Here is a 25,275-nt window from a genome sequence, read left to right as displayed (position 1 = left end):
ATTGGATCGGGCTTTGAGCAGCCTGCTCTAGTGGAAGGTATCCCTGCCTGTGCCAGGGGAGCTGGAACTAGGTGATCTTTAAGGTCCCTTCCAACCCAAACTATTCTATGTCTCTATGGTTCTATGCCTTTAAAACATGTATTCTGACTTGCAGGTGTTGGACTGCAGCAGCCTACTCACATAATCCTCCTTATGCTGGAACCAGCAAGAAAAACTGTGCTTTAAAAAAAAAACCAAAATGCACTGCTCAATGACAACAGGATTAGGTAGTCGTTAGCAAAAATTAAAATAGCTCAGAGTTGGGAGAAACTAGCATTTCTGCTGCTGCTAAAGACTGTGTACTGAACCAATATGAACAGTTTCTCTAGGGACAATTTTATGTGCTTTTTATTTACAGCAAATCTTCGTGTAAAACAGAGAAACAAGCTGAGTTGCAATCCCAGGTCAACTGCTGTTGTTTTTACAGGCAAAATATATATTTAATTGCTTGTGCCAAGAAGTGTTTGCATGCTGTAATTGGAATATCTTGCTGCAAAATAGCTTTCAATCTATATAAATATTTTAAACTACAGTCATCAGACCTCTAGCTGGTGTAAATTGTCAGAACCTCTTTGAATTCAAAGTAGCTGTGGCAATTTTTAGCAGCAGTGGGTCTCCCATTAATTTGAACTCCTGCTGATCCTCAAGGTGTCAGTTTGGCTCATATTTGTTTACAAAGCTCAGCTTGAGGAACTAAATGTGTAGTATACTTAGGATATACATAGAAGCTGTGAATACTCACTGCCCCTGGAAATTAACCATCTTATTTGGATGGATAAATGAAGAGTGCTGAACTTATTTTAATTAGCCACAATTGAAAAGTATCTGAGCGCTGCTGTAAATTTCCCATCTCTAAATAGACAGGAATAAACATTCATTCTTGTAAAAAATACTTTATTCCTATTGTGTGACTAATATTTTGATATATTTTTCTGTAAGAGGTGTTTTAAGTGCCATTGGACAGGGGATTTTAAAATTATGTTTTTTAACGGCTTCAGCTTCTAATGCAGCACAGAACCTGCCTAGAGCTTTTTTGCAACACTTTGGCTTTTTACAGACCAGTCAGTTCTTCAGGGCAGGGGTATGTGAGTTTTGCAAGATGGAATTCAGGAGGCAGTCACTGTTCTGGTGGGTCCTGAGCTGGACCTGAGCATTCTGCTGAGATGGCTGATCACGTCCTTTCTTTGATAAGCATGAATATAAAAATGGAGGAGCTTAGCAGAAAAGCCTGAGAGACCTGCTGGAGAAGAGCTAGTATATTATGAAGACTCACAACAAGAATGCTAGGAGTTCTTTATTTAATATAAATTCTGGCCAAGTTGTGACAGCAAGTGTCAAGGACTCTATTTTGTGTGAACTAACATGTGAAAATGTTTTGATGACTCCTGTGCTTCAGTATTTGAGTACAGTTTTTTTTCATACAAGTAACATGACAGCACACAAACCTTTATAAATCCCAGTAAAAATATTTCCCCTGTAAGATCTGAAATGGGTTTAAGAGGGCATGCTTTTAAATCAGGCCTTTTGTCTTTAAACTTTAGATCATTTTTCTTGTAAAAATCTTCATGCATTAGCTCTTCTTTTTAATATTTATGTTATTGATCTTTCAAGCCTTCTGAGTACACAGTGATGTAAGCTTTGGCTACATCTTCCTCGTTAACAGAGTGCTTGTTTCATTCCTAATTTATTAAACATATTCAGCAGTGCCATGCAGCTTTACACTTAATTTCTCTTGATGAATTGTCGAACACCCTTAAACCACACTGCATTTGTGTCATGTTACAATCTGCCATCAGTGCTTTTCAAAACATGCATAAAATAAACAGCTCAAAAGATGTGCAGGTCTTAATTTTTTGCTTGGTAAGGTTGCATTTTAATTTTTTCCTGTTAAAAATTATTTGAATGGGTGATACACACAAGCTATAAAAATGCACCCACTTGTGTTTTGCTAAGCACTTTTAAGACAGATCCTCAGCTGCATGCAGGAAGCGCTAGGCTGGGGGGTGAGGAGAGGCTCCTGGCAGCTGTGGCCTCCTCTTCCCAAGCCACCTGGGCTGGATACAGATTAGATCACAAGAGAACAACTGAATTCACATCACTGAGATAAGGTCACTGACCTTGGCTTCACTGGGCACCCTCTCTGCCTTGTCCTGCAGGAGAAGCCCTCCATCCTCCTCCAGAAGTGCCCAGGGGCCAGTCTGCATGATGGCTGCACCAGCAGGTAGCTGCAGGGAAGGACATCCACAGTGCAAGGAAGGAAATGAGCTTGGGGGCTTGGGACACATCATCACTTGCCACCCCTGGCTGTGATACTGCAGTCCCAGGAGAGCTTTTCTCTTTAGTGGTGATGCACCACCACATCTGTGGTTTTACTTCCCATGTTTGCTGATCCCCCCTTCTTTACAGGCAGCAGTTATATAGGAGTACCTATAAGGTTGTGCAACAAACTTATAGGACAGTGTGGTCATATATTTTATCCTAATAGAAAGGAAGCCTCTGTACTTTGCCAGTTGGTCCATACCTCACGTATGGCCCACCTCTGGAGCTTTGTTCATATAGCATTCAGTATTCCTTGTTGAACTTTGTCTATGTTCAGAGAGCCTGAGGTTAACCAGAGATGCCATCTCTCTGCACCATGTGACTTCTAAGCAAGTGAGTGATTTCTGAGACTTTGAAATCCCTTGTGGGAATGATTTGTGAACAGCCTTTAGTGGGGTTGGGGTCTCTGCTCTGCTTTTGTCTCCTCATCTGCAGCGGTGGCCCCAGCATTTCTGGGACGATGGGCTGTACAGCATGTGTGCAATTTAAACAAGGCTCTTTTCGTGTATGTAGGGTCTCACTCATGAGTCACGTTATTTTTGCACATCCTGCTCGTTCATTATTGCAAGTGAACAACATCCCCAGCTCCAGCAGTGAACCAACAGTGCCGCCGTCCGTGATGATAGCTGCAGAACTGTGCTAAGAGTCTGCCCAGGATGCAGGGAAGTATTTTTGCTATCTAACACGCCAGTTGCACAGAATTTATGAGACTAAGTTCAGGAAAGGGATTCAGGAAAATGTCAAAGCTGTTCAAATAGCTAAGACATTTAAGTTTTCCTGGCAAAGCTCTACTGGCTGCCTAAAATATTGTTATTAAATGCCTACAGCAGAGATCCTGCTTTGGTTGTAATGAGTGCTTAGGTACCTGTGTGTGCCTTTATGCCAGTATTCAGTATTTAGTATTCAAAAGCAGATATTCTGAGACCGTACCTCATGGAGGCAGTCTCCATGAACCAGGCCAAGGCTGAGTCCTTGGAATTGCATTTGGGAATCATGCTGAATGGTGCAGATGGGTGGTGCTTTCCACCCATCCTATGAACCATGGTGCATCCAGATATTTTGGGAACTGAATTACTTAAATGAAAAGCAGCTGTGGCTGAGAGTATACATATTTGTATACAAGTGTACATACATCTGGATACATATTCAGCCTAACTAGGCTGGAGAGAGCCTTTTCTATGTGTTGTGTGTATTCAAGCTCCGGGCATTAGTTGATCTTAGTTGATCTTACTGAGCAGAATGCATTTCATGTTTTAGTTTCTGTTTTCTAAGGAGTGATGAGTTCCTTTACTGAAATTGATGTTGAAAGTGTTGCAATAGGCAAAATTTTGTGTCCCTTTTCATCATGTACTGCTATGACCTTCTCAGATTTCCAACAGTGCTTGTGATGTTGGCCGTGGTGGTCCCTAGCCTGGACCTCCATCTCATTTCCTTGTGGTGGAGGAGCCTTTGTTGTCTTTATCAGCTGTGGAAATGCCCCTCCTGTGGTTGAGCATGTACATGAGCTGGGTACCACAGTGTGCTGCACCATGGTGTTCAGGTCATTTGTTGCATGCCTCCCTCACTGCTTCTTGCAGACTGAAGTCCAACAGATGGGTCAACTGCTAACCACTGATGTGATCCAAACTCACTGGAAGTCAAAGCAAACCTGTCTGCTGGCTTCCCTGGGCTTTGGGCAAACACCCTGCTGCAATTCTTTTGGGTAACAAATGAGGTATCTATTTGGAATCACTGATGTTATTTTGCAAGAGACTGGATAGTCCCCTTGTCATCTGTCTGTAGATAACAACAGTTATCTTTTGATAACTGTGTAAGGTGTATCTAGGGCACAGATGGGCTCTTCTAAATAAAAAGAAGGGATACTAATTAATGTTTTAAACTGCTTACTGCTGTTTATTTATAAGAAGATGGGCAGTGATTTTAAATGAGTGAAAATTATTTAATTCTCATCACGTTTTTCATACTGTAATTCTAAAGACTGGTTAAAAATAGCTGTGATCCATGCATTGAAATCACTGTCCATGCACCCAAGGACTTGTGAAGTGAGGGCTGCAGTTTTGTCTGAACTGGCTTGACTCTTGCCTGCAAAGACTCAGTTTTCTTCAGAGTATTGGAAGAGGCAGGACTGTGCAGTGACACCAAGGATTAAGAGTCAAATATTAAATGCCTTGCCTGCTTTCTACTATTAAACCCTGACTCTTGCAAAGACGTCAGTTCCTGTATTCAGGAATACATTTTCTTTAGTGGGAGCTTGGACTAAGTGTGGTATTGCAGACACAGTCCTGTTTTTTAAGATGGAATAAAAGTTTCTGCCATGGAGACTCAGGTTTCCAAATGCCTTCCTCTGTGGCAGAACAAAGCACTGTCTAGGATGAGTGTGGGTGATGTAGCCTGGCTCTGAGGTCTGGGTATATAATTTTGGGTGCAGTCACCATTGCACGTTTTAGGCTCTTAGTTATATCCTACCTGGCAGGTACAGCAGTGTTGAGCAAAGGTTCTCTGTGTTTTGCTGACCAGAGGGAAATTATTTATTTCCACATGTTGAGGTGGACCTGGATAACAAAGTAACAGAGAAAGCAGTGTGAAACTAACCTGGTTTTACATGGCCTACTAGACGTGATGAGGACAATAATGTGTTACATTTATAAACAATACAGTTTAATTTCAGAGTGATGATTGCAGCTTAAATCCACATTTACTTCTTCATCCTTTTTATTTTCATTTCTCTATTGTGCTGTGAAACTGTCTGTGGATATGGCTAATAACCCAGCTAAATAACCCTCTCATGAATGGGTTTCATTCATTTATTTATTACTCTAGGATTACTATCAACCAGCTGCAGCTTCTCTAAATGATTGTGGGAAAATTTTCCTTGATAATCTTTAATACTTTGGAAGATAAATTTAAACATTTGGCAAGTGAGAAAGCTCTTTCCCTTCAACATGAAAATTAAACATGAAAACTTATGTTAGTTGTCAAAGACATCACCTAGTTTTTTTTTTAATTCATCTTGGAAAATCCAAGAGAAAGGTGTAAGTAGACATTAACTTGAAAAAGAAGTTGTAAATTATCAAGTAACATCTTCACCCAAAATAAGATAAAAATTGAAAAGAAAAAACCTTTCTAAGAATATTAGCATAAGGACTTTGTCTAATTTGGTGAGCTTTAATGTTCACACTTGAGAGACTACAGCTCAGAGGAAATAGTTTGAAGATGTTTTTTTCAGATAGACAGATTGATAGGGGCTTCCCATCTGCTTTAAAATCAGCCTGAGAGGAAGTGGCTTGTTGAACTGAAAGTTAGTGATATTCCTTGAGATACATTTACTTTTTGTGAGGGTGATCAATCCTGCCTGCATCTGTAGAACTGTCAAAGCAGCTGCTTGTGTTATTGCTGCCCACTGTGACAATTCAACACAGAACATTAAATTAGACCTTGGTTTGGATCCTGTTGAAGCAAGAAGGAGTTATGACATTGACTTTGTAGACAGCAGGCTCCAGATATATATCTAAGCAATTTTCAGAATAAGTAATGTTGTTCAGCATCAAAGAAATGTGTTTCCAGGATCATCTTTCATCTATGGCCCAGTCCCCATGTCCTTAAAAAGGTAACATTTATATTTAGTGTACTGGAAATCTCTCTGTTAAATGGCAAGGCTGGCCACACAGTTACCTTTCTGAAGGGGGCAAACAGACTGAAAGCACAGGATTTGTAATGAAAAGCTGAGTATGAAAAATCTGTCGTAAATATGACTGATTCAAAAGCAATTGCTTCCAAGAACAAAAGGGACAAATGAACAATTTCATTCCAATTTTGCAATTGCTTCTCTCCCTCTGGAGTGTGAACCATAATTAGAGCACTTACACAAAATCACATTTGTCAGCCTGGCTGCTAAATTCCCCTTAAAGATTTATCCACCAAGAGCAGTCTGTTATCACTCCCACTGCAGCCTGCAGTTCTCACTTTCACTTTCAGGGACAGACGAGCAATTACTTTATCTCTGTTGAAAATCTCATGCAAGTCTAACTGCAGTGAAGTTAAGGAACATCAGATCTACATACAAGTAGTTTCCAAACTTCATGACCAGCCAGCAAGTACCTTTCTTTCATCCAGGAGGAGCTTTATGAAAAGATGTTCCCAGAAGACAGTAAAGGTTTGTCCTGAAGCTGACATTTGTCCCACAGATGGACCAGAGTAGTAAAGAACTCTCCATAGGCTATGAAGTACCATTATCTGTACCTGGCTGCCAGGAAGATACCTCTTAATAAGAGAAAAATTTACATTCTAAGACCGGAAAGGACCTCCAGAGATGAGCTATCAGCCAGCTCTAGAGAGGCTGAATCACAAACCCAGTGTCTTCTAGTGCCATATGGATTTGATAGAGCCCTGCTGCCAGAGGATCTCTTCCTGGCCCTTCTCCGAGTGCTTTGAAGGTGTTGCATCCTCTCGTTGTTGAAGTGAGAATGTTATTGACAGTCGTAGTTCTTGTCATATCCCACTCAGTCCTGACAGACAGATCTTGAGAGCATTAAACAAATTCAGAGAGAGAAACTCCATCTTTCTCAACCCTGTATCATCCCCAAAGAGCAGTAGGTAAGCTACTGACACCTCTGAAATACTTTGGAGATGGACTGTGCCCCTGCTCCACGTGCCTCTGCAGAGCCACACTCCAGCCTGGGCAGACACCCATCAGAGAGAGTGTACATTTCTCATAGGCATGGATGCACCAGGGACCCCTGGACATAAAAATAGGAAGATACAATTTTACTGATACTGCTGTAGTTGTGTATCATTAGGGTTTTAGTAATACAGATAGGAAGATGTACACTTAAACAAGGGGAAAATTTCCTTTGGAGATGATGAAGGCTGCATAAATACCTTGGAAGATTAGTTAATAACTGATTTTAAAATGTTATATAGTGGCTATAGTCACTATCATAAATCCAAATACCTTACATTCATGTTTATATGGTGGTCTATATTGTCTAACTGCTGCCATCCAGTCCTGATGCTTTCTGGACACCTAAAGGGAAATCTCTGAGCACAGAAGAAACTGCATCCTAGGACCAGCTGTGTCCTAGTTTGTGTCTGAATTTCAGTACAATTCCAGCAGCCTTGAATTCCTACAGAAGTAGTGGTTCTGTGCTTTTGCCTTTGTGTTGGCAATGCCCCTCTGCCTGCACAGACCCAAAATCTTGGTCAGGTATTTCTCTCATCGGAAAAAAGAGCCTTTAAACATGATATGGAGGACAGCAGGCCCACAGTACCCCTTTCAGTCTGTTGTGCCCATGCCACTGTGCAAAGCAGGATTTGTCTTTCATGCAGTGGTAGCATAACATATATATAAGCTCTCCAGAGAAAAGTTCTCAGGATGTCCAAAAAATCTCTTTGTATCTTGGGTCCTCAGGATGTCCAAAAAACCTTCTTGTCTCTTAGCACTTAACTAACTGGCTGGCTTTTCTCTTCCAGCAGTGCTTGAGCTTCAGTTTGGCCAGACTGTTCCCACGTTTCCCTAGTGCAGACACCCTTCATCACCACCTTCCTTCTCCATTCCTCAGGTGCTCTTTGGGCTAGGACACAGAGTGCTCTCCCAGAAGAGCAGGGCAGACCCTAGAGTCATGGCACTAAGCTAGATCCCAGGTCCTGCCTTTCAGCTAAGCCTCTAATGTGCAAAGGGAGCAGGACTCTAGAGCCTGCATCCCATATGCACAGATGTGCCCGCAGCAAGGCTTCAGACAGACACACAGACCTCTGGGCACTTTTGTACAGTGCTTTCTGCTGACTGGCTCTGGACAGCATCTTACTGTGTGAGCTGTTAGTCCTCCTCAGCTCTTCCTCCCACAGCCTGTTTCTGGAGCCCTAATCCTTAGCTCATGCAGGATCAGTCTGAAGTGCTACATGTCAGAACACAGCGACTGGCAGCGTCTAGCACAGGCAGTCTGGATCTTGCCTCTTTAGTACATGGGGATACATCTTCTCATCTGCTTGAAAAAACAGCCTGGGCCCACACTTTAAATATAGATTCAAATAAATCTGTGTAAATCATTTTTAATTCCAGGCAGAGTTTTATCATCATTTTGCAAAAATAGTTTGGGTTGGTTGATAGAATTTTTGCATTAAAATCCAAGCTGTTCTGAAAATCGTTTCTAGAACTGGAAACACATTTTTCACGTTTGGAAGTAACCACAATTATTTGTGCTGCCAAGGGCTTTGAAATATGGAAATGAGAGGTTTATTTAGTGTGTGGATCAAGCTTATAAACAGCTTAAGTCCTCATTCCTTCTAACATCTTAACAGCTGTGCAGTTTCTTACAAAATATGTTTTATCGTTTCAAGAAATGCTGTTAACCTCGCAGTTTTAAAACTGAATGAACAAGGCCTCTTGGACAAATTGAAAAACAAATGGTGGTACGACAAAGGAGAATGTGGCAGCGGGGGAGGTGACTCCAAGGTTAGCCTCAATGTCACCAAAAGCGGGTAAACAGTATGTGAAGTAATTGGTGCATCTGCTGGGGTCTCACCTGCCACCAAACAGCTTCACCAGCAGCACAGCCCTGCTGGTACCTGCAGCTGAAACAGAGGTGTATGCAATTACTGTCAAAGCAAAAATATTTGCATTCGGTTAAGCACCCCCAGGGCAACTCATAAATGGTCTCTGGGGTCAGATCTATCACCAGGTTTCAGAAATATGCATCTTCCAAGCTTGTCAAATACCTTCAGAAGCCTGCTCACCAGCTAAGACTTTTTTCCTACTAAAAATATTTTTCATTGCCATTAGAGGAAAAGGGGAAAAAATCACTGTGACTCTCTCTGAGGGGTAATTTAATGTATGGTCCAGGCTCAGGGATACATTGTCGACACAAACAATGCTGGTGCAAATTACAATTTTCTCAATTATCCAAAATAGGAGGACAAATTTCAGATAAAATATCTTCGTACTGCCGTTTTCTTTCCAATCAGTTGCAATCCATGGTGGTTCCCTAGGCATAATTTGCCAGAATTTATCAGACAGGAGTTTTAGGCTGCATGCTAGGCTGAGGTGTTAACAGCTTCATATTCTTACTGCATTCCCCTATCTTCCATATGGCCAGTACCAGTACTTCCTTGCTGCCTCACAGCTTCGTTTGAGAAACTGCCTGGTGCTGAAAAGAGGCAAAAATGTGGAAGACGGTGAAGCGGGGGAAAATCGAGGTATTAAAAATACCCCTTCTGTTCCAGGCAGTATGTAATAATATTTATTTATGTGCTTGTGTGTGAACAATATATGAGAGAATGCTTCACAGGTAGTTGTGCAGGCACAGAGCTAGTCAGATACAGATGATTAAATTTGACTGATTTGTCATACACAGTTTGTGTAGCTTTCTTTACAGTTGCCTACATATATTTTTTTCTTACTATTTTCTCTCCCTCTTTAGTCCTTCTGCTCTTTTGTGCTGTGTCCTGGCCTCAGGGACCATCCCTTGGGCTGTTCTGCACTCACCCAGAACTGGTCTCCCAATCCTCTTCACTTTGCCTGCAATCCTGCTGCTCTACCTATTTTTCCCCACACCGCTCTGCTCGCCAGCAGTCACAGTTTCAAAAATGGTCTCTATTTTCTCTTCCAAAATGTTCAGATATATATATACCTAGCAGCACTTACCTCTACTCAAGCCTGAGATTTTGCATTACTGGGGGAGGGGTATTTATTTATTTATTTATTTATTTATTTATTATTTTTTAATATCACAGGCAGAGGATAAAATCAATAAAATACTTACATTTTCTAGAATATCCTCCTCATAAGCCTACAGTGGTTGCAAAGTGAGATACAAGTTAGATAGCAAAGGAAGGATGTTTTTTAACTTACTTTCCCTGATTACCAGCCACAGGTGCTGTGACTCACGAAGCAGGGAAAAGGGAGCAGCTCATGGTGGAGGGACACACAGGGCTTCACCAGGGAAATGTCTGGAAGTGCTGAAGGAGCAAGTTTGGTGAGGTGGAAAGTGACAGAAAAAGGAGTTGTGGGGGGAAAAGTAGAAAAGAAAGGTGAGGAGTGTGGTTCATGGGGAAACAGAGGAGCTGTGAATGCAGGAGGAAGGAAGGAACACACTGCCAGTGGAAATAAACAGTAGGTGACACAGACAGGTCAGGATACACTAGACAATGTGGTGGGCAGGACAGTGTTAGCAAAGGATGGAGAACATGATGGAGCTCAACCTGTGGTTCGGGGACTACACACAGCCTGCCATGAGCATTCATCTGGCCTTGGGCCTGTTTCTTGCCACAATTTTTCCCAGGCACAGCTGGGTGAGTAGGCAGTACCAGTGGTCCTGGGAAGCTCCAGGTTTATCATGTGCCCACACTGCCCAGGTTTGGTGGAACCAGGCACACCGTGCAGGTGAGCAGGCGTCCCACGCTGCTCAAAGTCTGCATTGCAGCAGCATCTGATCCTGGGTCATAAACTACAGCCAGGCTGATTCCCCAAAGGGTAACCTAGCCATTTATCATCTGTAAAATTCATTTCCTTGCTCAGAAACAGTCTTGATCAATTGAAGTCAAAACCTTTTCTGCTGAATTAATGGAGCTCTATGTATTTTATTTCTTTTCTGCTAGCAAATTTTCATTAGTGGGATAACCAGGACATTATGCATTACCTTTCTAAACCTGATAACTACCAACGAGTCCTGAACTAAGTTCTTGCCTTCTTAAGAAGGTTAAGAATACTTCTTTTATTGTACAAATTTTAAAATAAGCTTTTTTTAGCAGCTCCAGTTTAAATTGCAGAGCTTTGTCCCCTTATAAATGAGAATAAGAAACTCCTTTTCTCTTGAAAGAAATACAGCACCTGAAGCTTAACTGATAACTGTGCTGTTACTATTTGAGATTCATTATTCAGAATATGAAAGTGTAGACCTGCAATATCCCTTCCTGATAGTACAGAGGACCACAGAAATGAGAGAGCTTCCAGAGAGTTCAGCTGCTCTCCACAGGCTTGTATTGCTCTATAAAACAGGATGTCGCCTACCTCCATTCTCTGCTGTTAAAAGAGCGCCTCTAGCCTCCCCATTTATTGTTCCCTTTAAGGGACAATCTTCCAAAGTTCAGGAAGACAGTTCAGAAAGCTGCCCTGTGTGAGCCACCTGTGGTTTAGTGATCTGATTAATTAGTTCATTGAAGCCAAAAGTGAGTACCTCAAGTCATTGGAGTGTTTTTGAAAGTGTTACCTCAGATCCTAACTGTATGCCATCATTTCATGTGGCGCACAGGAAGGCACTGAAACACAGCTTCTGCCACTTTGCTCCATTGTTTGTACCAAGTGTGAGTGGACAGAAGCTGTGCTGATGGAGATTCTTTCCAGTCTCTGCTGGCAGCCCACAGGAGAACACAGTGGCACATGGTTTTTTCAGTCAGCTATGAGTCTGACCTTACACTTAATGGCTCAGCCATGAGTGGGTAATGAAAATGCTCCTAAAATAAACCCATGATTGCATTTTTAAAATCCTTGTCTGACAGAATTCTGTATTTGTTTCAGAATCACTTAGTATTGTGATTTAAATGTTATAATTGCCCATTTGTTGTCCTGAACACAACTAGCTCAGAACTCCATTAATACCATTTTAAAGCACTCTGATTTTGCTGATGTTGCTGGCTCAAGATCCAGTCTGAGGCTCTTAAAAAATGGCCCTTCCAACAGCAAGCGATTGATGAGAGGATAGGAGGAAATGAGTAAGAAGCCAAAAGAGGAGGTAGAAGGGCTGAGAATATGATGAAAAGTTAGAAAACCAGTGTCCCTGTGCCCAGGTCAGGCTGTGCCAACACTGACTTCAGCACATGGGTGAGGACCATGGCTGTGTTGTCACACAGCAATTTTCCTCTGTGGCTACGTGGGGCAAATTCTTCTCCATAGATAAAGGGTAATTTCAGTTATTATTTCTCATATATTATCTTTACATGAACTTGAGGCAGTTGGATTCTCTTTATATACAACAACAGAGATTCTCAGCAGCTGTACACTGGGAAAAAACTACACTGATTTTCACAAACTGTGCCAGTTTACTCTAGCTGAAGATTTAGCCCAACATTAGTAATTCTGGAATCACTAAGCAATTGAACAAAACAAAATCTATAGTCATTTTCCACTGCCTTATTAAGTATACCATACTGAACTTAATGGGAAATTCAATTATAAATGCTGAATTTATCCCCTGTATGTAACTTCAGTACATTCCCCTTGTTCACATACAGCAAACCATACCATTTTTTTGTTTCTGTCCCCTTTAACATCAGTGGGATTATTCACCAACTGATTGTGTAAGCAATCTAGTAACAAGTTGTAGTCTCTGAGTTTGTGACTGACAGGGTCAAAATAAGTTACTTGCCCCGAGAGCCAAGGTGATCTGGACATGCATCTCCCTGTTGAAAATCTCCTACTGAAAATGAAACAAAGAAACAAAATAAAAGCCTAAAACACATTAAAATTCACAACACCTGCAATTACTTTCTGTGATTGCAAAGAGCTGTATATATGCTGTGACTCTGAAAAACATAAGCAAAACATCTTCCTTTTCTACTCTGCAGCCCCTTAGTCTGGGCTTCTTATATTGGACCATGTGCATTTCCCATCACAGCTGACTGATTTAAATTAGGACAGAAATCCTGTTTTGAAGGAGTAAAATATTTTAAAATATTGTCATATATAATTTTAAAGTTTTTTCTCAGAATGCTTCTCCCTCTTCACAGCTGGGACTGTCTGAGGGCAGAAGTGAAGGAAATGTCACAGAGCCTTGTTAAGGCAGGCAAGAAGGAGAGGGGCCAAGGACAGGCTTTCTTGAGCTTCAGCAGGGCCTGCATTCTGAAAGTTTTCCACCAAAATTCGTGGAGAGGAGAAACAAGGGCCTGGCATCAGACACATCACTGCTGCATCCCAGTAAAAATGGGAACTTCCTCTGCTGACCATTGCTATTGAGATCACTTAGAAACCGAGGACAGCGTGGCAATTTAAAGTGTAAAATTGATTGTTTTTCCCAAAGGAAAACCTGAGAGCTTCCTTGCAGAGACAATGAAGAAAGGATGACATTAAAGGAACTACAGTTGGAAAAAAGAAAAAATCCCCAGCCTGCTTCAGGCTTTAAATGCCTAAAATATTAGTGCTGAGGGAAAAAAAAAAAAAAAAAAGCAAAGGACATGGAGGCATCTGGTGGCCTTGAGAGTTCATGTATCTATTCCTAGTTATCAGTTTGATCAGTTTAATCTTCAGCAACTCCATAGACTTCTGATTTTCCAAGGGAGAACAGTACCTATATGTCCCCTTACCTTTGTCATAACCAGCCCTGTTGCCCTGACAGAATTCAGGAGCATGGGAATGTGGCTCAGTGCCAGTGCATGACGTGTTACAGATGACAGCTATTCAAATAATATTAATTATTTTTTGCTTGCACTAGTAACCAGTGGAGGATCATGTTGACAGGCAACTTGCCAGCACCCCAAGCCCACTCATTTCACAGCTGCAGGACTCTCATGTTCCACTGTCAACCTGCACAGCCTGCTGCCAGAAGCCTTAAGGCAAAATTTAAGTTTGAATACTGGAAAAGAGCAAAAAATGGGCAATTTTGGTGGTTTTTTGTTGTTTCTAGAAGCAGAGTATTGCATATGAATTAAATGTGTGGGATTTGGAAGGTGGATGAAGCTTTTCCTTTACTTAGAGTAATCACTTGAGAGCTCCTGGGAAATCCTCTCACCCAACTGTGGCTGTTAAAAATTTCTCCAAGGCACCAGGGCTTCCTCAGCAGTAAATGAAGAGACAGGCATCTCAACACCATCCTTTGTTAATATTGGTTAATATCAAGGCCCACCATTTGGAGGTACCTACCTTTTCCCATTAACTACAGGGAGGTCTGGGCAGACAGACAAAGCTTGGGGCATAATTTAGGGGTGCAGATATTGAGGTGAGGTGAATCCCCCCCACTTTAGAAAGAGTAACCAGAATGTATGAAGAGACAGGGTCCCTAGAGCTAAGAAAGCATACAAGGCTCAGAAGCTGTTACTGGTGTATTAAATAGCTATATACAAACCTGCACAAATGTATTAATGCATAAGCATTTGGGGATTTCCAGTTACACCAGTTATAGAGTGCAATAAGCCCCTTTCCCTGTCAATGTAAACTATTTTAGTAGGTTCAGTTACACTATACTAATTAACGTTTGCACTGCTTATTTATTTATTAAGCCTTGAATCCGTAAGTTAATGTTTAAGTAATGAATGAATTATGGCATATTATGGGAGATAAATTTTCCCATAGAAATCTGCTGGCACACACAGGATCATGTCATTTAACATCACCAGAAGGCTATCTATCACATGCCATTTCTGTTTATCTCCCTGCTTCTCTGATATATATTGTATTTGCATGCACACCTGCACATAAATAGATATCCATATGCCTACCACATAATTCCATTAAGAATTGGGCAACGATTTGAAGTAGAAAGTACATAAAATAAGTCTGCTAATAATTTAATACGTTTTTAAAACATATAGTGATAGATCTGCAGGAAGTGGGGCATTACCATAATACCCTAAGATTATTCAATGAGTTCAAGCAACTTCACTGTAAACCCATAGCATTTCATGATTCTAAGGCATTGGATTAGGTTTCATTTCAATATTAAACCCTGTTACGTCACCCACAGCAAATACCACCAGTAAAAATAGCTATTCCAAGTAGAAATTTATCACCAGCCTGGGACCCTTGAAATATTGACATGAATATGTGAGATTTTAGGAAAAACTTTGCATTTGAAATAATGTTGAAACAGGAAATTAAAGTGGAAGACTCACTGTCCTTCTTAGCCGAGGATAAGGGGACCTTTGCAGCTCTCCCCCCAAATTATTTGCATGCAGACCTCCTATTACAGGGCTGTGCCAAACTGTTATGGGCAGCACACTGCAGGAAGCATCTTCTTTTCTTGCCAGGATAATTTTGAGGGCAGTAAATGAAATACCTATGGCCAAATCATATTATTAGTTTGTATGCATCCAACCTAAAAACAGATTGAAAGCAAGAAACACAAATTAACGTTTCTTAAGTCACATATACAGTTGTCTTACGTATTTCTCTGAAGGGTATGTTGTTAATATGTGTAAGCCAATAGTTTTGGGTTCACAGTAATTGCATACTATTTATTTACAAACCTTCCCCAGCAGTATGTGCCTGTTACCTAAAGCGATGGAGCAGGTCCCGGTCTTATGTCTGTCTCTAAACCTGGGCCAACAGTACATGACATAGCACCCACTGTGGCCTCTGCTCTGTCACTTTGCAATGCGATTCTATGTAGTTTTACTTGAATAACATAAAATAACATATATAATGTTATTTATGTTATTTTCCACGTGAAGAACTCCTGTAAACCTTGCCGTTTTGAAACTCAGTGAGGCAGGCGTCTTAGACAAGCTGAAAAACAAATGGTGGTACGATAAAGGTGAATGTGGACCCAAGGACTCTGGAAGTAAGGTCAGTCGCTACAGTTCGGGACCTAACTATCGTGTTCACAAAGCAGTAGAGGAAGTAATAAGCAAAATGACATAGAAATAAAATAAGCAGCTGTAGACACAGAATGAATCAACTTTGTCCCATCTTGATGGCAGTCACGCTTTAATTTAAGGAAGCACTATTGCATTTTAAAGTCTTCAGTAATATAAATCACCAGACATCATCCCACACAGTCAGAGCATCTCTTGAAGAAATACAAAGCAGATTTTTGGGTTTGGAAGAGGCAGTCTGGATTAGTTATTTCCTTCCTGCCTGGAGGGTATGGACTTTTCCCGTTGACTGCTTAGGAAATGCTCTTCACACCTTCTTTAGGAGCTGGCCTACCTCAGCAGCTTTCTGAAAAGAAGAAATACTAACAGGAAGGATTAGCTTTCATTGCTGGCCAGGAAGGTGGCATCTTGCAGCATTTGGGGATGTCCCTGGCTCCTTGATGGCCAAGGAAAACTTCGATTGAGCTTTGAAATGAAAGGCTTCAGCAGTTAATAGTTTCTACAGTTTCCAGTGTTTTTCTTAGTCCATACCCAAACAGGAATCCTGGCAGATCTAGAGAGCTGACAGCTCCTTCTCTTAATGGGGACAGACCCAGAACTGGGTACTTTCTGGTGGCTGGGAAACACCACAGTCAGTGCCAGCCCTGTATTTGAGGAGTCTGACATTTCCTCACAGTACCTGACTCCATGCCAGCCTCTGCAGCCACAGCTAAAGGAAAGAATGACAGGCACTGACTGCTTGCTGCCTGCATGTCTCGAGACTTACCTTGATAAAATTAGTGTGGGAAAGAAGCTTTCAACACATTTCACTTCTTCTGGCAAGTGCTTTGAAAAAAAGGAGTGAAAACCATTTAAGAGGATGACAAAGTATCTGTAAATAACAGCTGAGAAAGCATCAACCCACCACCTACATTAGGGCAGGTCTTTCTCAGTCCTGCCTCCTCCTTGTTTGCAAGCACCATGTTAGCAATTGCCACCAGAGGGACAGTCATCTCCAAGATACTTAGGCTCTTCCTAGCCAGCTAAAAAGGCACAGACAAAGCAGAACCCAGCTATGAGCCCCAATCACCTCTGTACATCCATGGGAACCTTTACTGTGCTGATCTACTGATTACACAATGAATAGTGCCTCTTTAAATTAAACACCCAAATTTTTTGCAGTATACATAAGCTAAAATTTCATAGAGATTAAAATCAGAAGTTAAATACTCTCCTTACTTTAGCTAAAGATTATATAGTCTGCATAAGAATAAAGCTTTTTAAGTATTTTAAGGCATATGATGTAGCATATGAAGTCAATCCTGAGAGAGTTCCTTGAGAACTATGCTGGAAAAGCACATGGATTTCAAGTCAAAAAAATGTGATTCATAACTAAGCGTGAAGTATAGAGAAATGTAGAATAGTTATTTACTACAATACACCCAAGAAGGTGATTTTAAAATGATGAATATTTAATACTTTGCTAAAGAAAATCCCACTTTTATCTAAATTATGAAAAATGTGTTAAATTGCATAAATTGATATTTAGAAGTACCTGTTACTGAGCTTAGTAGTCCATGGGCATGTTCCAGAACTGTATCCATAGTAAAATAAAAACAAAACACAGGAATAGGTAAGAGGCAAATATATGACAATGTGTATGGTACAGTGTGCACTTTCAAAGGAAGTGTTTGTTCAAAGAAAGAACATAAGCCTCGCATGTTATTTTTGCCTGTCATTTAAGTGTCAGAAGCTCAGTCTGGATCTTTTAAATTAACAGCAATGCCTATCATAAGTACAATTACTGGTTTTTGTAAAGATCAAGCAGAGTCTTGTCTGATATAAAATGGATTTCTGGATTCCAAGGCTTCTGAAGAGCTTTACATAAATGCAGTTTCGTATCAGTGCTGAAATGTCCCCTGAATAGAGCTAGACCTGTCATTGTTTGATTCTCCATGTAATGGAAGTAATGCTTTGCAGCAAGCAAGCAATGACATCCTGATATGCTGGCAATATACTTAAAATATTTTTTTATGCCAACCAGGAAAGCTAGTTGCTTAAAATATATTTTATGGATCCAGATAGGTCAAATTTTGTTAAAGTATGTAAACGACTGTCATTAAATTTCAGCTAAACATTGTTACCTGTCTGTTTCTAACGTTTTAATGTGTGTTTTGTGCTTCTTGGGATCCATTTTCCAGGGTTAACTGTGTCACTTCTGTTTTCCCAGGACAAGACGAGTGCCTTGAGTCTCAGCAACGTTGCTGGAGTCTTCTACATTCTGGTTGGAGGCTTGGGCTTGGCAATGCTGGTGGCTTTGATAGAGTTCTGTTACAAGTCCAGGGCAGAGGCGAAACGAATGAAGGTGGCAAAGAGTGCACAGACTTTTAACCCAACTTCCTCGCAGAATACCCAGAATTTAGCAACTTATAGAGAAGGTTACAACGTATATGGAACCGAAAGTATTAAAATTTAGGGGTAGGACTTAGGGCCTACTACAGCGAGTGGGTGATGCATCTTGTAACGCAGTGTTGTGACATGTCTGTCTAGTGGTGCTTGCTTCTGAACAGAGCTTTATATTTTGGAAAACTTCAGTGCAAAGTGGTTCAGTTCTTTTGGCTGCAGATGTACAGTACATTATTCTATGTTGCTAATAGACATCTGCATTGCAAGGAATTTTTAACACGAAAAATACATTTTGAACAACTCAAAGTTGTCAAATCATTTGAGAGATGACAACTATTTTAAATAAGAAAGTATATCTCCAGAGGGCCAGTTTTTAACTACTCGATTGGAAAGTCTGTTTTCTGAAAGGTTTGCACTCTACTAGCGACAAATTGCTGCAAGCCTGTATTATTCAGTGTTGGCCCTCTCTGTAAACAAGATTTAGAATAGGTAACATCACTGAACCATAGTTAACCTAATGGAAGAAAAAGGCACTGTTACATGAAGTCTAAATGTTGTTTTACCTTCTCTCCCTCCTTCCCTCTCCCTGTGCCTTCACCCTCCCTTTGATACATGTTTTATGCTAATTGTGTGGCTTTTTTTTTTTTTTTTTTCTCCCCACAATATCCTGCTTCAGGTCAACTTTTGCCCACTATAATAGTCACAGAGAGTCACTAACCAGTGGATAGACCTTGATTGTCATCCTCAGCTTTCAGTAACAAACCCCCTTACCTAGGTCAAGACTAGTGTATTTTAGACATTCATGCAGTGATTTTGGAGGCTGAAGCACCGATGCTGCCGAGCTGCATCCTGCATAGCTCCCCTGAGTAGGTGTGCAGGGATGGTTTACTAATGTACTTGCTCTCATCCATACAGTGAGCATCTTGCCAACTAATCATTAGACAAATCAACTCCATGACCTTTGGAAATGGCACGCAGCAGCAAATTGAGATTCTAAATATAACTTTTACGTAGCTCCCAAGCTATGCTGGCTGCTTTATAAGTGAACGTGCATCTAGCACCCTATTCTGTCATGCTAGAGCTCCCTTGCCCTTGCAAATAGCAAGCCACGTCTCCTCTGTTAACAGCTATCTTCAGCTACATTTTCATGAGCCATCCCTCTATAGCGGAAGTAGAAAACACAAATTTAGGGAAATGAGATGAATAATATAATACTTATGTTGCCACCTAGGGAAAAAAAAAATCTTGTAGGAAACAACTGGAGATGCACTTATTATTTTTCATTTATTATTTATATAGCGCTGGAGTAGACGGCGCTGTACAGTAGGTGAAGTGTGCCAGACACACAACAGGTCCCTGTCCCGAGGAGCTTACAGCCTAAAGGCACAGCCCGTTCAGTACCGCACCATACAGTACAGAGCAAACACAGAGTGAGCAGAGAATGGTGTGTGAGCATGATAGCTGGAGCGCTGCGAGGAATAGGTGGGTTCTCGGGGCGCGAGGGACGGGGCTGGCTGGGAAACTGTCCCCTACGCACTCTTCTGTGGGCTTTTCTTTTCTTCCTCCTTCTAGAAAGAGTCACCACCCTGGGTATATTCTAATTGCAACAGAGCTGCCAATTTCCCCATGTTAAAAAAAAAAAAAGTGTTAGCTATGCACTTTGTTCACTTGCAGTTGGCACAATGACGTGCAGAGGATTACGTTTTTTTAGGACCCTTATTGCTGGCAGAAGGGAGTGGAGCTCCTCTCTGCTCCAGAAAATGTGAGGCACACTGTGTGCCAAGGGGACTCCAGGAGTCCAGTGTTCATTAATGGGAACTGGAATGCAGGACTTCCAGACGCTAATATTAATCTCCCAAGTCCACTCCCTTCTGGCAATAATAAGGGTCTTAAAAAGAAGTAATCCTCTGCACGTCATTGCGCCAACTGCAAGAGATGAGTGCTTTTTTCCTTTAAATTCTTCAGTGATGTGCTCACTGAAAGTGTCCCCAGGTTGGTATAAAAGTAAGAATCCCAGAAAACATATTCCTTATGAAGTTTACAGAGTGCAGTGCATTTAAAATACAGTCTTAAAAAAAGCAAACAAAAAAATTAAGCTTTCATTCAAATACCGACCCGACCCCAATTGGCTGAGTGAGCTAAACATGGCATGACTTGACAATCCCCACAGTTGCCACCCAGCTCTGTTATTTCATTGCAACAGACACTGATTATACTCGAAGAATTTTTTTCAGTCTTAGTGTTTTCTTATAATAAAACAATATAGCTAACTGAGTTTTGTATTTAAAGGAAAGATTATAAGCATCTTACTCTAAAGTTTGGATTTCTGTGGGACTTGTTTTATCACAAAGATGACTTCCTATTGGATAAAATATATTTTAAACAATACAAAAAAGATACAAAAATGTTGCATTTTATTTTACTAAAAATTCATTTTTGGGTCAGTCAAAACTTCTGATAATTAACATTTTAGGGTACAGACTTTTAAAATTCACCAAAAAAATCACTAGGATTTTGAACAAATATTTACAGACTTCTGAAATGCTTCTTTCTGCTTATTTGACATAATATTTACATGAAATTGAGAAATTTCAAGTTAACTTCTTATAAAAATGCTTATGGTGATGTGTGGGAGACTGCCAAGGCCCAGTCATCCTCTCCTGCGAGAGGTGCCTGTGTGCCACACTGCACAGGGGGACTATGCCATCTGTTCATACACATGCTAGTCATAAACCCCTGTTTAGCTGGCAGCATTACAGAGCCCACGATGATGGCTGTCCATATTTCTGTAGAAATATGTCTGTCTTACACATTTTGAAAACTTTGATATGTTTTTTTTGGTTTTTTTATCTAAGGAGTAAAAAGATCATATTGGAACTAAAACTCGCTAATATGGAAAGATGCCTGGTGGTTCTAACCTGCATGAGTAATCAACACATCTGACTTGTTAAGCTAACATCAAATAGTTTTATTGGTATTTGTTTTAAACTAATATAAAATAGCTTAAATAACCCTCCTGAAAATTAATATTCATTACCCTGCCTTTTATTTTAGTTTAATACAGTTAAATGTGAGTTACCTCAGGGAAATTCACCCTGCCTGCAAGGCAGCTGAAAAAGAAAATGAAGGACTAGTCTATGTGTGGACTGGCCTATATAGTAATGGATTAGTCTTTATGTGTGGGATAAAGACATTCAGAAGCACTGGCAGGCAGTTGCATCTGCTGAAGGGAGGGAAGAAAGTTTGCTTTAAGGAGGGAACAATCCCTTCCTCCTCCTCTGGGCAGCATTTTTCCATTAGTATTAAGCCCTTAGTGTACAAGTAGAGCTGATAGCAAGAGCAGAGAGGAGCTTAACATCCTTCTGTCCATCTGCTCTAAGGCAAAGCCCTGCTGAGTTCCTCACCCCAAACCCACAGGCTTTTGAAGGGGTTGTTCCAGTATCCAGCCAGCCTCCACCACCACCTCTCCACGGCCTTCTCCGTGGCCCATGAAGCTCAGGAACCAGCTTCCAGCTCAGCTGCCTTCTCTTGCTCTCCCATCCCATGATGTTGTTTATAACTAATAAATGAAACTAATTGCAAAGCTACAAAAAGCAATGAAAAGCATCACTATTACAATTAACTACAAAAAAAGGTGAAGTGTTACAGAATGGCTCAGTAAGTGTGTAATGTACTTATTTTGACTTGTATACTTCCAATTTCATAGTCAAGAGAGAAAGATACATTAAAAGTTCATCTCAGATATTTGTGCCAAAGCCACCTACATGTGACCCAAGTACTAGAACATGTCACCTCCATGTGACCCAAGTACTAGAGCCTGAGCAATAAAAGAACCCACACAGGCTAGGATATTTGTATTATACAGACTGAGAATATAATTTTCCAAAATTCCCATTTCCCCCCTAGGAACAGGGCAGTCAGTGTTTTCACGTGATGAATTTCACAACTAACCAATCAAAACTAATGACAGATTTGAAAACACATTATCACTATTAACCTTACTGAAAGGAGACTTTCACACTTTGGTTAACATTCACAGTAAATACCCAGACTTTTCCCTCTTATCCCAGCCACTCCCAAAACTGTTTCTGCATCCAGGCCATAAATCCGAAGTTGTAGCAGCACAGTTAAGCAGAGTACTAGTCTGGCTTGTTACCTATAACATAGTTTAGAACACAGAGCAGACACCTACCTGGTTACCTGGCTTTATGGCACTGTCCCAAGTACAAGTTTGACCTGCTCCTCCTGGCTTTGTAAGTGTCTGAGTTGTCCCGTGGTGTGTTGCTGAGCTGTTGTTACTCTTGCACTGAGGACATGAGTTATTTCCTTGCAGCTTTTCTGTTCTTCTGTGGAAGGCTGCTGAGAAAGTGTTGTTCTCTTTTTTTATCTTTTTTTATTTATCCTGGAACCTTTTTATTGTCTTTTTGTCCTGAGTGTGCTGTCAGTGGCCAGAAAGTTATTTAGACTGAGTTAGCACAGTTACATAGAACTTGTATGTCCCATACAAATGTGAGTGCTCTGACTCAGATTTCCCAGTGGGAAACTCTGAATGGCCATGAACAGAGAGCTGATGGGTGTGCTGGAGGGACTCTGGTAGACAATGATGACTTTCTGGGAAATTTAACCCATCTGGAGCAAGCTGTCCCTTTTCCACCCAGGTTTGCTTTCTAATCTGGTTTGGACTCTCATCCCTCTGCCACACCTTTAGTTTTTTTCTTGCCATTGATCAGAACATGTTCTCTGCACTTCTGCAGTTACCAGTATCCATCTGCAGTGGGACTCAGGACATGCACCATGTGGATCTGTACCACACTTCATTATGTCTGTGTTGTGCAAATGCAGAGTTTCCTATTTGCTGCTGGGAAGTTGTTGAAGTTCTTGGTAATTTATAGGTCCAGTTCCCCACGTCCTCATCACCTCTGCTGCACTTTTTGTATCTGGGTGTTGTTTTAGGTCAAGATATGCTTGGTAACAGTCCCTGTCACAAAGTACAGTGGTGGCAGGGAAAGGTTTCAAGGGATAATTTTCCTTTACCAAAGCCAAGGTTTTCCGGTGTAAAGGGAATGTCATAATGCCCCCTGTAAGCTGAGGCCTTTTCCTGAATTTGGGTGCTTTTGAGGGCTGAAGGTTTGGGGTAATTGGTTTGGAAAGCTGCTTTTAAATCCAAGCTCGGACTCTGCCACAAACAGCCGTTGTATTTTTGACAACTTTTTGAAGCAGCTGCTGATAAAAATGCAATATTACACTGCTGCATTTCCACAGAAGTGCACCAGAAGCAGTGGAAATGTTTGGGAGTTTTAAGGGCTATTCCTCATCCCTATACACTCATATATAAAATAAACTCCACAAATCAAACAGCAGCTCAGGATTTCACTGCTACCTCAGAAGGAGAAACTGGGCTCAGAGGGATAAAGTTCAAAATGTAGAGATTAGTAATAAAGCAAACAAAATGACTTTATGATGTTTCTTATCCTTTTGCTCCTATGTGAATGCTCCTATCTCCCTTTCTTCCCAATTAGTATTTCAGACTGCATCCCTGCATTTACATAGCTTCTCCTGACTAGAAATCAGATTTCCCCACTAATTAATACCTTAACATGACTATCTCTGAAATCTCTTTTAATGTACTATAGTTTGGATGCCTTGCTGCTTTTTTTTACCTTAGATACTTACCCTAATTTTAGTAATCTGGAAATCATTTACTTTAAACTAGTCATCTTGGCATTTTTTTATAATCACTTGAGAGGGCCCTATTAGATTTTTGGATTCAGCTACTGATTATTTAATGACTAAAGTCAGATGGCATAACTATAAATCCAAATATTAACAAATCCAGATATTTTTTCTTGAGTAATTTAGTCCCTAAACAAGATATTTTGTTCTGATTTAGCTGAAATTAAAGATTTTTAAGGAACAAAAATTTAAACCTTCTTACGGGAAATTTATACCTAATGTAGAAAACGGTATAAAACTGCATTTTCTCTCAATAAATTGCATTTTCTTTGAAAGTTATCACCTTCTCTAATTGTAGGGAAAAAAATATATATATATATGAAAGAGATTTGAGGACAGTTCTCAGATTTCCTGATACTAAATATTTCCATTGTGAAAATAAGTAATAATTTATTTAGATTTGACTGACGGAATTGCCAGATAGCTGATACGCTTATTGCAATTTATAAACAATTTTCAGTAGTTATATTTAATCCTGGCATTCCTAGTTGAAGGTCAAAGCCTACAAACACCTGTGCATGACTTCATTCACAGATGCTAATGCTTTCAGGTTCCAAATGGTCTTCTCACTGTACATAAATTTAGTTTGAAGCAGTTTAGATGAATGTAGTACCTCTTCAGTTAATTTCATTATGAATTTCAGATTTTATATTTAAATCAGTAACAATTTATTGTAATGAAATTTATCCTCAGAATTACTAGTCTTTTTTCCCCAGTAGACTTAAGTGCTATGTATTATATTGATGATGATTACTATTTCTATATTTAACGTTAACATGAAAAAATGCAGATGTCTAAATTTTATTATTTTGGTGTTTGCTGTGTCCTGGTCGGTTGAAGGACAGAAACATTATAACATTTTCTTCTCTTCTGCTTTTTCATCAAACCCAGCTTACCTTTTCTGAAGCCATAAGAAACAAAGCCAGATTATCCATCACAGGGAGCGTGGGAGAGAACGGACGCGTATTGACTCCCGACTGCCCGAAGGCCGTGCACACTGGAACTGCAATTAGACAAAGTTCAGGATTGGCTGTCATTGCATCGGACCTACCATAAAAACCAAAAAATTAATTGAGTGCCTTAATCAAACTGTGTTGGTGACTGATGGGAACACAGCACAGACTGTAACGACATGGGAGTGTCATTGATGAACTAATAATTTGGCTGAGAAAGGGAAGTACGTCCAAATGCGCCAGACATCATCAGCAACAATGTGTGCATGAGCTCAGCTCGGAAACCCAAACTCAGATTTTATATCAGGAAAATTCATAATTTAGTTTT

At 40.5% G+C, this 25,275-nt stretch overlaps 1 protein-coding gene across 2 annotated transcripts in view; it reads left to right on the top strand.

Annotated features, from left to right (window-relative positions):
- The window catches only part of GRIA4 (glutamate ionotropic receptor AMPA type subunit 4), a gene marked incomplete at both ends in the record, with an annotated part of 215,795 nt that extends 190,745 nt beyond the window's left edge, over positions 1 to 25,050 (top strand). Inside the window, 3 exons of one of the 2 annotated variants that reach the window (XM_084226960.1) lie at positions 15,733 to 15,847; positions 18,086 to 18,220; positions 24,886 to 25,050. In XM_084226960.1, coding sequence (XP_084083086.1) covers positions 15,733 to 15,847; positions 18,086 to 18,220; positions 24,886 to 25,050 — 415 coding nt within the window. Of the gene's footprint in view, positions 1 to 8,694; positions 8,810 to 15,732; positions 15,848 to 18,085; positions 18,221 to 24,885 lie in introns of both variants that reach the window. The other variant, XM_084226961.1, reaches the window with a different exon arrangement.
- Positions 25,051 to 25,275: the final 225 nt, after the last annotated feature.

Source organism: Fringilla coelebs (genome assembly GCF_963513975.1).
Source record: "Fringilla coelebs genome assembly, chromosome: 2".
Lineage (NCBI taxonomy): Eukaryota > Metazoa > Chordata > Aves > Passeriformes > Fringillidae > Fringilla > Fringilla coelebs.
The sequence above is the reverse complement of the archived record's forward strand: the minus strand, read 5'-3'. Positions and strand labels throughout refer to the sequence as shown.